Source organism: Vombatus ursinus, unplaced genomic scaffold, assembly GCF_900497805.2.
Source record: "Vombatus ursinus unplaced genomic scaffold, bare-nosed wombat genome assembly UNPS02014790.1, whole genome shotgun sequence".
NCBI classification, from domain to species: domain Eukaryota; kingdom Metazoa; phylum Chordata; class Mammalia; order Diprotodontia; family Vombatidae; genus Vombatus; species Vombatus ursinus.
Window position 1 is genome coordinate 1,239,097 of NW_020954568.1, and position 11,750 is coordinate 1,250,846.

The 11,750-nt window shown below is 52.4% G+C and overlaps 1 protein-coding gene across 1 annotated transcript in view; it reads left to right on the forward strand.

The window, feature by feature from the left end:
* Nucleotides 1-11,750, forward strand: part of SLC22A18 (solute carrier family 22 member 18) — an 83,389-nt gene that overhangs the window by 60,899 nt on the left and 10,740 nt on the right. The window contains exon 9 of the mRNA XM_027868682.1: nucleotides 942-1,042. Coding sequence (XP_027724483.1) covers nucleotides 942-1,042 — 101 coding nt within the window. The remainder of the gene's footprint in view (nucleotides 1-941; nucleotides 1,043-11,750) is intronic.

Sequence of the window (11,750 nt, forward strand, 5' to 3'; positions counted from 1 at the left end):
GTGTGTGTGGTATATGTGTGTGCATGGGTGTGCATTGTGGGGGAGTGTGTGTACATGTGTGCTTGTGTGTGAGTATGGTGTGTGTGTGTGTGAGCATGTGTGGTATGTGTTTGTGTGAATACTAAGAAGGGACACAGCCCCCGTCACCTCTCTGGTGCCCGGGGCCACATGGCTCCTTCTTCAGGGTCGCCTAGAGCCGGGACATTCACCAGAAATATTTCTGAGCCGTAAAATATCTGGTAGAGAAGCAGGGACCAAAGTTTCCTCATGGCTAAGCCCCGTGGGCCTTCACTCACCACTTATTTACCCTTATTCTTCAAACAATTCTAACAAGCTTGTGAGACAAGCCCCGAGCATAAGTTCAGAGGAGAGCAGCCGGGAAGATGAAGGGACTCAGGTTCGTGTCACGTGACAATACATTGAAGGGAAGGGAGAGATTGCACCTATAGACGAGAGGAGGGTCCTCAGTTACCCAGCATCTGTGAGGCTACCTCGAGGAAGAGGCACTGGGTAGGGCTGCGTAATGACCAGGGGCAGATGGTGGCTGGATGTTAGGAGACCCTCCCTAGAACTGAAGCCTTCTCCGGGTGGTCTTGGCTGCCTCCAAAGCTAGTTCCCACCCCCCCCACGGAGGTCTTCAGACCAGAACAGGACATCTCCTGCTCAGGGCGGGTGTAGACGCTCCCTTGAGGAAGTAGCTCTGGTTTCTGTCCCACAGCTGCCACTGAGGGATGGATCTTGGGCAAGGCCTTTCCCTTCTGGGTCACAGTTTCTTCCTCTGGAAAAGGGGGTGATAATAATGCTTGCATTGCCCAGAGAGGCTGTGAGGAGAGGGAGGCGCTCTTGTGGTCGTGAGAGGCCCGGATGCTCCCCTTGGTCCTGGCTCCCTCCCCCAGCCTCCCTCCCAGCTCAGCTCCTCACTGGCCTCCCCCACTCCCCAGGGCTCTTTATGATCATGTTCTCCATCATCTCCATGAATTTCTTCGAGCTGGAGGCCGCACAAGCCGGGTACCTCATGTCCTACTTCGGGGTTCTCCAGATGGTAAGTGTCACAGGTGCCCTGTGGGCACCAGGGCCAGACACAATCCCTCCTCTGACACCAGGAGAGGGGCAGGGTGGAAGGAAAGGAGAGTGAGGCCACAGCACCATGTTATACATGTGGGTCCTTAGAACATGGAATGTCAGAGCTGAGAAGCACCCTAGAACATAGGACATGAAATGTCAGGGCAGGGAGGGCCCTCAGAACATAGGTCTGGGAGCTAGGAGGTTCTCCTTAGAAACCATCTGGTCCAACCTCCCTAGCTGACAGCTGGGAGAGCTGAGGATCAGAGAGGGTAAGTCCTTTGCCCAAAGGCACCCAGCAGGTGATGGTGGATGGGAGGCTGAGCCCCTCTTGGAAACCCGCTCCTAGTGATCAGAGGAGGTGGGCATTGGGGCCTGGAGAGCTCCTCACTGAGGGCACACTGGGCCTTCTTGGGCAAAAGAAGTCAGGCTGGGCACACCCTTGTGCCAACAAAATCAGTTTTCATTGCAGAACTTTCCCGTCAGGGAACTACGTGCAACCGGTGTTGTGGGAGCACACTATAAGACAAAATGTGGCTGTTAGAGGCTCTTCTCTACCCACCAGCCATCTCCAGCCCCAGGGGCTTGGGGAGGGGGGGCAGCAAAGGAGACCCTCTAGCACCTGGAGCTTGGGGGAGGAAGGGAGACCCTCCAGCACCAGGGGCTTGGGGGGGGGAGGGGAGACCCTCCAGCACCTGAAGCTTGGGGGAGGAAGGGAGACCCTCCAGCCCTGAGGGGAGACATTTAGGAGGGGAGTCCCTAAGGAGCCAGGCTGTCAGGCAATGCAGACACCCACATCTGAGAAGTGACTTGACATTGATAGCCAGGAAGAATGGTGAGGCTAGTGCCTGAAGCCTGTAGCCAAATCCTGGATCCCGGGTCAGTGACCCTGGCCTTGGTGCTCCTGTGGCCCATGTAGGCACCTGAGTCCAGGCCTACTGAGGCCAAGGTCCTGGAGGCCAGCCCCCCAGGCCAGCTCAGCCTCTGCCCATAGCCCCACCCGTGGCCCTGGCTGCTGCCATTTGACAGCAGGGATGCTTGGACTGTGACTGCAAGCTGAAATGGATCTGAGACCCCCATGTGCCTCCTGTCCTCCCCCGATAAAAATGCACAGATAAGAAGACCATGCCCCAGTGGACCTAAATGATGCCTGTCGCAGCAGGAACAGAACCCAGGGCCGCTGAATCCCCAGCAGCCCTCTCCCCTAGTCCCTGACGGCTGCCTTCCCGGGCTGGGGCTCTCAGGATCCAGCCCCAACTGAGCTCCAAATGGAGATGAAGGGCTTCTGTCACCGAGGACTTCAAGCAGACTGCTTGTCAGGAATGTGAGGGCAGAACCTCCTCATGTCATCTTCGCTGCCCCCAGTCTAGCCACAGCCACAGTTTACAGAGTAGAAAGTGGAGGCTCAGGAAGGACTTGCCCAGGGTTGGTATAACATGGAGCCGGCTTTCACACCCAGCTCCTCCCTGCTCCAGCCTGGATGGCCCCATGCTGAGTGGAACCAGAGCTCTGACCCTCCCCACCCCCCTGAATCCCAGTGAATGAGCTCCCCACGAGCCCTGGCACGCCTGGCAGCCGCCCACCCATTCCTGCAGAGACCAGAGGCAGCCGGAAGTCCAGCCCACACCAAATGCTGTTGGGAAAACGACAGGGGCAGCTGCTCCGGAGCGCAGAGCACCTTCCCTAGGGTGGGGGTGGGGGTGCTCAGCACACACAGATGTCTCCATTGAAGAAGCCAGGCTTGTTTGCCTGAGGAAGTGGAGCCCAGTGGCCTGCCTTCTCTACAATGCCTAGCCCAACCTCTGTTTGCACACGATAAGCTTCTATCGAGAAGACTCATCCTTGACAAACAGTCACACTCAGGGCTGGGGGAGAGGCAGGGCCTGGACCTCTTCACACAGGCCCCAAAGCCAGCCAGAAGCAGATTGCTTCCTTCCCATGTGAGGCAGCGAGCTCCCCGTCCCTGAAGAGATCCAAGCTGGGGGCTGGGGGCCAGCCTGAAGAGGAAATGACAGGGGATAACTGGATTAGGTCAGAGGTCGGATGACATCTGTCTATGGGAGCTTCAGTACCTCTCTCAAGTGCCCAACCAAGAGGCTGATCCATGGTGTCAGAGGTGGGACAGTCAGCAGGTGCTTTGCCAGACATCTCCCCCTGCCCTTCTCTATTTGGGTCAGAATCCCTGGCTCCCCACTTGGCCCTAGAGCTCCAGGCAGACTGGGAAAGCAGAGGAGTCCAAATTTGGGAGAAAGCTTAGAGATCGTTAGACTCAACCCCTTCATTTGACAGAGGGGGAAACTGAGGCCCAGAGAGCAGGGAGGAACGTGGCAAGATCATACAGGGCCTCTGACTCCAAGTGTGGGGCTCCCGGCCCACACTGCCCCAAGGGTGGCACCGCCTCAGAGGTAATCACTTGCTTCTCCACCCTGGTGGAGCGTTTCTGGTTCAGTCTGGCCAAAGGGCCCGAGCCTGAGGCAGCAGGGATGGCCTCCCACCACCAGGCCCTGGTCACTTCCTAGGCCAAAGGGTTGAGGATGGTGCTTGGGGGCTCCCGGCCTTGTGGGAAGTCTGGGCTGTACACCCCAGCCAAACGCAGGACCCCAGAATGTGGAACATGGGCCCATTGAGAGCTGCCACGCTCAGCTCTGCGGATGCCTGTAATGGGACCCAGGCCAGCCAAAACATCATTCTGAGAAAATGGAACCAAAGAAACACATCAGAGGGGCCTCCACGGGCTTCCCCTGACTCCAGGGTCATACCACCCACATGCCAACCTGTGCCCTAGTGCCTCTGGGTCAGGCAGAAGGCTCAGCATCCAAGTCACCAGACACTTATTGAGCACGAGCCAAGGTCAAGGCCCCAGGACCCGCCTTGAGGAAGCTGCCTCTCGGGCAAGCTGAGACATCACCTGGACAGTGACAGCCAGGCAGATACAGTCTGAAGGGAGGGTCCCCAGAAGAGCTCCCCGAAACCTGAAGAAGAGAAGGCCCACTTGAGACTGGGGAACTGAGGGCAGCCTTCCCATGGAGGCAGGGCCTTGGGGGCTCACAGGCAGCCCAGTGCTGCCCCCCACAGACTGCTGGGCTGGGCTGGGCCTCGGAAGACCTGCATTGAAAGCCTGCCTCAGGCCCTGGGATGTTAGCTGTGTGACCTTGGGCAAGTCACTTACCCTCTTGTCACCTCTAGAAAAGGAGGCTAGTAATAGTACCTACATCCCGGGGTTACGAGAATTGCATGAGAGATAGATACATTGATACATACATATGCATATAGATACATACATAGATAGATACATTGATACATAGATACACATAGATACATACATAGATAGATACATTGATGCTTGCATACATACACGCATACATACATACACATAGATATGTGCATACACATAGATACATGCATGCGTAGATACATTGATATATCCATACACACATGGATACATACATAGATAGATACATTGATACATACATACACACTTAGATAATACGTATACACATACCTACACATACACACATGCATACATAGATACATTGATACATACACATAGATATATATGTACGTAGATACATGCCTACATAGATACATGCATACATATATAGATAAAGATAAGTGGAGATCAATATTTGATACATAGATGAAGATAGATAAAAATAGATGGACAGATGGAGATAGAGATGGATGGATGGATGGATGGATGGATGGATACAAAGTGATTTGCAAACTGTAGAGTGCTATATAGATGTTAGCGTATTATAATTACTTATTATTATTATTATTATTCATTATTGGTATTCCAGGCAGAGGGCATGATGGGAGTAAAGGAGCAGAGAGGGCCGACTGAGTTGGGGGGAGGGAGTAGCTCAGGCCCATTTAGCTGGATTCAAGTATGGTACAAGGGGCCACAGCCCACCAGAGCCCATGCCTACTGGGGGGAGGGGGGCGTGCATGAGCTTGGGCAGCTGCTTGTTAAGAAGGATAGTGACCAGCTGGGGTCTTTTCACAGAAGGGCTTCCGGGATGGTGAAGGGCTGAGGTCAAGCCAGGTGAGGCCTGGCTGAAGGGTGTTCAGTAGAGATAAAAGGGGGGGGACATGAGCATGTATGAAGGCCAGTCCTATACCCACAGTATCAGCCTTATTCTCCTTGGCCCCAGAGGGCAGACCCATACACAATAAGTGGGAGCTGCAAAGAGGCTCATTCAGGATTAACGTCAAGAAAAACGTCCCAACAATTTGAACCATCAGACTGTCCATGCCATTTGACCCCACCATCCCTCTGTTGGGCACATGGCCAAGGAAGTCAAAGACAGAAACATGGCTCTGACACCTGCCAAAATATCCAAGGCCACCTTATGTGGTCTCCAGGGAGCATAAACAAAGGAAGCACGGGCTACTGGGGACTGAGTGGAAAACCTACGGCGTGCCCATGACTCTAATGAGTTATTATTGTGTAGCAAGACAGCAGGACTGGGAGGAATTAGAGAAACATGGGAAGATTTGTGTGAGCAGATGCAGAGCAAAGGAAAGAGAGCTAGGAGAATAATAGACACAGTACCTGTAGTAATGCACACAAGAGGTCACGGAAAAGAAGGTGACCTCTGGGAAAGCAAGCAAGCAGCCTCCCCGCCCCCTCCCCCCCCAGCAGTGGGGCAGAGAGGCAGTGAAGATGGGCTATTCTGTCAGGTGCAGTCACATGCCAGACGGCTTTGTCTGGTTGTTTGTCTTTGTCACAAGGGTTGGTTCCATCTAGAAGGGGGAGTATTCAAATGACCATGATATTAAAAATAAAAGACGTCAACAAACACATTAAGACAGTGTGGAGGCCCCCCAAAATAAGGCTGTCTGAGGAGGTAGTGAGCTCCCCATCACTGGAAGTCTCCAAACCAAGGCTGGAGAACCCTTTTTCAGGGAAATTGTAAAACAGATTCTCGGTCATTTAAGGGTTGCATTAGATACCACTGAGTCTCCTTCAAATCCTGAAATGCTCAGAGTCTGTGATTCTCTATGACTGAGATTCAGCTAGCCAGGGAGCATGGCATGTCAGATTCCTGAGGGCCTCAATGTGAGGCTAGAGTTTGCATTCCAGGGAGCCCTTGAGTATTTGTGGACCCTCACTGGCTGCTCTTGGGGACCAGTGATTCTGGGAGGTCCAACTATACCCAGCATCAGGCCATACTTTCCTATCAAACTCGTCTGAGAGACTTTATCAAATACTGTGCTGAAAGCCACTGCCTTTACAGCTTTGCCTCAACATGTACCATGTGAACAATCCTGTAGAAAAGGAAGTGAGAAGGAAGGCCATGGGGGCTCTAGACAGTCCCCACCTTGGGAGCCTTTGGAGATGATTGTCTCATCAGCCACCTTGGAATCGGGGGAACCCATCAGGCTCAGTGGCCTGTCACTGGAAGATCAGTCTCTCCTCAGTCCCGTGGCACCTCCCTTGTTCTCCAAACATCCCTGCTGGCTCATGGTGATCACATCCGCCATTCCTTCCAGCACCTGGGCTAAGGGCTTAGCACTCCCCCAGCATAGCTGGCAGCTCTCTCATTCTCTCCTCAGTTCTCTTGCGTGTCAGCTCCCTCTGAGCCATTTTTGTTCTGCCCAAAGGTCATTCTCCCTGGCTGAGGAAACAGGAGAGGAATTCCTGAGCACTCTGTCACTGGCTGCCATTGTCTCTTCCACCCTGAGCATCAGTCCTATCCTACTTAGATCCTCCTGGTACCAACAGCAACCTTCTCTTTATGGCCCGAGCTATGCTCTTGTGTTCAGACTCTTACTCGTCTTTGTGCCTCTTTTTAGGATTTCGGTGGGTTGCCTGGTGAGCTCCCTGTGCACCCACATCAGTCTCTTCAAACACCTTCTCTTTTTCCAACTCTGGGGAATTTTTCTTTCAACCTTTAGAGTTTCTGTCTTGAGAGTCTCCTGTTCCTTTAGCGTTTTCCATCTTAGTCCATGGGATCACCCCTACTCTGATTTGGAAACCTTTGAAATCCACTGCCCTGAAGTTGAGGATTCCTGTCAGACCCTGCCCCTTCTCCTTTCCAACTTCGTCACAAATGCCCAGAAGATGTTGTCGCTTCCCTCCGAGTCTCCATCATTTCACCCCAGAAACCAGTTCCACCTTTTTGCAAAGAGAATACTCCTGCAGATGGCTGACCATTGACCTCGTGACTGTATCGTGCCTCCTTGTAAGCCTCTGGTCTCTTTCCCAAACTTTGCTTTCATTTCTTTCTTCTTGCAAGTGTTCTAGAGAAACAGGTTGATAGCTAGCTTGAAGAGACAGCAGGTTCAAGGGAGAGTTCTTCAGATGGAACTGGAGAAATTGGACCCTAGTTATGGGCAGAGCCAGGAGAGGGAGAGAGAGCCAATACCCTGGACAGGGAGGGAAGTGGTTGGCAGGTCTGGCTAGATGACCCCTGACAGTCCTTTCCAATTCCAGTGGCTGTAATAGAAAACCTACCTGGCCTAGTGGACTGAGTACTTGATCTGGGGTCAGGAAGAATCCAGGTTCAAATCCAGCCTCAGACACTTACTAGTCAGGAGATCCGGGCCAAGTCACTTAACCTCTCTCAGGCTCAATTTCCTCTTCTGTGAAATGGGGATAATTATAGCACCTCCCTCCCAGGGCAGTTATGAGGCTCAAATGAGATAATGGATGTAAATCACCTCACAGTCCGGACAATACTGTGTCCATGTCTTCTGTAGCAGCTATCTTATGTCTGACAGTCTGTACTTACCAAGGCTCTATGATTCCCAAAGTGCACACGATAAGAGCGGAACGATGGAAAGGACACCACCTAGGAGTTGATACCCGGCTTCTTGGCTTGGCTAGATGTGTGACCTTGGGCAAGTCCCTTCACACTTTACATAAGCCCACACAGTAAGCCAAGGTCCCTATGGTCTGGAAGAAGCACCAGAAGCCACTTGGTCAAACCCAGAACTAAGCAGGAGATCCCTGCCCACCAATCCCAGCAAGTTCCCATCCCCCCCCCCCACTAAAATGTTAAGAGCTGCAATTCAATGGGGACGAATGTAAAGTATGACACCTAGGTGTAAAGAATTAATGGCTAGATAGAAGACACAGTAGACAAGGCACATAAAAGGAAGGAAAAAAGGGAATAAGCATTTATTAAGCACCAACTATGTGACTACTAAGCTGTGTTAGGAACTTTACAAATATCATTTCATTTGGTCCTCTCAACAATGCTGAGTTGTAGCTGCTGTTATTATCCCCATTCTACAATTGAGAAAACTGAGGCAGACAAAGGTTAAGTGCCTACCCATGCTCACACAGCTAGTAAGTTTCTGAAGGTGGCCTTGAACTCAGGTCTCTGTGTTCATTTTGGGACACCACAGATAAGGAAGAACATTGATGAACTGGAAAGGGTCTATAGAAGGGCAGAAGGGGCTGGGGTTGTTTGCCTGGAGAAAGAAGACTGGGGACTTGATCAAGTGTCAGGATGGCTGACCTGTGGGGGAAGGACTGGCCTTTGTCTGCTTGGCCCCCAAAGGCAGAGCCCAGAGCCCCGAGGACAATTCAGACGGAGGGCTTTAGATTCATGTAAGGAAATGACTCCTAACAATGACAGCTGTCCCAGTGTGGAAGAGGCTGCCCATAGGAGGTGTGAGGTATGAGATGTGAGCTGCCCCTCCCAGGAGGGCTTCTAAGAGGCTGGACCATCATTTACAGGGGGGACTAGGGGCCCCCCAGCTCCTCTCAGCTCAGAGTTTCTGGGAAGCTGTGGGCTGCCGAGGAGCAGGGTTGGTCCCCAAATACAAGGCCTGGCCCTAGAAGGCACTTGATAAGTTCTGGGTGTTGAATTGAACGAAAGGGATTTGGCAAGAGTCAGTGGCAGACAATGGAGACCAAGTGTCGTGGGAGTGAGGCCAAAGGCAGGCCCGGGAGAAAGAAGTGGCTGCTGGGAGGTGCGGGTGGGGTGGGGAGAGGGCGGCCTGTTCGAAGGGGGGGGGTGGGGACGATTTGAGTTTGGCCTTGTAGGGAGCTTAGAATTGAGAGAGGAGCCAGGGGAGGAGGCTTCAGGTGCGCTGTGGATGGGCAGGAAGAAGGCACGGGCGTGTCTAGCCATGAAGCAATCGCCTAACCTGGGTCAAGTACCTAGAACCTCCGAATCTCAGCCTCTGCCAGCTGTACCATGGTGGAATGATTCGGAGGAACTAGGGATGCTGTCAGCACCTGCAGAGCCCTCTGAGGTTCACTAGGGAAAGCCCCCCACGGATGGCAAGCCTCCTCTGAGCACCCTCCAGGCCTCTGATGGCTCTGGAATCTCCTTCCCATCGGCAGGTCTTCCACGGGTGCAGGTGTCACCCCCTCAGGCTGAAGCTTCCCTCCTTCCTTTCCTTTTCTGAATCCCCCACTGGAGGCCCACCCACCAGCCTAGAGGCTTTCATGTTACCACTACTCACTGAGCAAAGATCTCCTGTTTAGAATGAATGTTTCTGGAGGGTCCAAAACCACACAGTTCATTTGAGAGGACTTTCTTTAAGCCTCTTAACAGGAGGGAAGGAAGAAATGGAGGCATCCTCCTAGGAATGACGCTCAGGACACAGGACACCTCTATGTCTGGGGAAAGGATGTACAGAGAGGACTGAATCCCAGGCGCTGCCCAAGAGGCTGGCCACTTCTCTATTGATAGAAGTGGAGGGAACGTCCTCAGGGCACAGGACAGGCACCAGAGGCCTGTTGGCTCAGGTGGTGAGTTCCAGGAAAGGCAGAGCAGCCTTAGAGATCCCAGAAGGAAGCGAGCTGAGCTTATATTAGATCCTGGAGGCAATAGGGAGTCAGTCCCTGGAGCTCTTGAGCTGGGGAGTAACATGGTCAGGTCTGTGCTTTAGGAAGACCAGTAACGCAGTAGTATGGAGTACAGAGTGGAGGGGAGAAGTCACTTAGGAGATTGCTGCAATAGTCCAGGTGACAGATGATGAGTGTAGACACTGAACTGGCATCTCAGAGAGTTAACCAGCTTTCCTTGGTCACTGTGGCCTGTGTAGACAGCCAGAGCATTGTCCCTGTGTCCCTCATATAAAGGATCTCCTTCCTCTCTCTGTGCTTCTGCTGCTGCTGGGTCTGGGCCTGCATTTAGCCAGCCTTAACTCCCAAAGTTCAAGTTACATCCTCCCCACAGGCTGGGCCCCAAGCTGCCTGCAGTTGGAAACCTGAGTGCCCTGGGAGGCAGCAGCTCTGACCTGGAAAACAGGGCCAACCTCAGCAGCTTTGCCACTTTTGAGGCTGTGTCCAGGCCATCAGGGCCTTCCCCTGAGCCCCAGCCTAATCCATTCATTTTGACAAGCATTTATTAGGCACCTACTGCATGCTAGATGCCCTGAGCACAAAGACAAAATGGCTCTCAGGGCCCTTCCATCACTTAGAGAGTAAATACAAGGACATTTAGGGGCATCCAGAAAGATCTGGAAAGGCTTAGGGGGAGAGGTGGGTTGGGGCAGGGAGCAACCGAGCTGAGTCTGGAAGGAAGCTAAGGATTCCCAGGGGTAGAGGGGAGGAATGAGGGCATTCCAGGCATGGGGAACAGCCTATTCAAAGGCTCAGAGATGAGAGATGCCACCTGTGATGTGAGAAGCAAGCTTGATTGGAAACCAAGCAAGTGAAACAGAGTAATAATTCTCCTAAAGGGAGTGGGAGTTAGACTTTGCAGACTTATATGCCAAGCAGAGGAGCTGGTACTTTATCCTGGAAGCAAAAGGGACAGCTCCTAAGTAGAGGAATGACCTGGTCAGATTTGTGCTCTAGGAAAGTTGTTTCAGCAGCTAAGGGGAGGCTTGATTGGAAAAAGGAGAGCTTGGAAGCCAGGAATCCAATGAAGGCCCCATGCCAAAAGTCTGACCTGGGATCGTGGCCTGTGGGTTTGAACACAGGAGGTGTTGGAGAGGTTATAGAGACAAGATTCTGGCAACTGATTGGATTGGGGAAGGAGGGTGGTGAGTGATAGAGAAGTCAAGGATGACCCTGAGGCTGTGAGCCTCCTTTCAGCAACCTGGGAGGCTGGGAAGAGACATCATCAATAGAGACAGTCAGTGAAAATGCCCCAAGTCTGGAGATGGAGGGTCTTGCACCATGCATAACCAGGAGGTCAATATCACTAGACCATAGAGTACGAGGTGGAAGAAGACTGGAAACGTGTGAGGCTAGACAGGTTGTGAAGGGCTTTAAAAGCCAAACAGAGCATTTTAATTTTTGATCCTGGAGGCAACAAGGAAGCAATGGAGTTTATTGAGGTAAGGGAAATGACATGGTCAGACCTGCCCTTAAGGAAAATCACTTTGATGGCTGAATGGAGGATGGACTAGAATAGGAAGAGATGAGACAAGCAGACCCTCCAGCAGCTATTACAATAGTCCGGGTGTGAGGTGATGCAGTTCTGCACTAGGGTAGGGGCAGTGTCAGAGTCCAGAAGGGGGATATTAGGGAGATAGCACAGAGGTGAAATGAACCTGAGATGCTACAGAGGTGAAATGGACCAGAGGTGCTGCAGAGGTGAAATGGACCTGAGATGGGGCAGAGGTGAAATGGGCCAGAGATGCTGCAGAGGTGAAATGGACCAGAGATACTGCAGAGGTGAAATGGACCAGAGGTGCAGCAGAGGTGAAATTGATTAGAGGTGCAGTAGAGGTGAAATGGACCAGAGGTGCAGCAGAGGTGAAATGGACCAGAG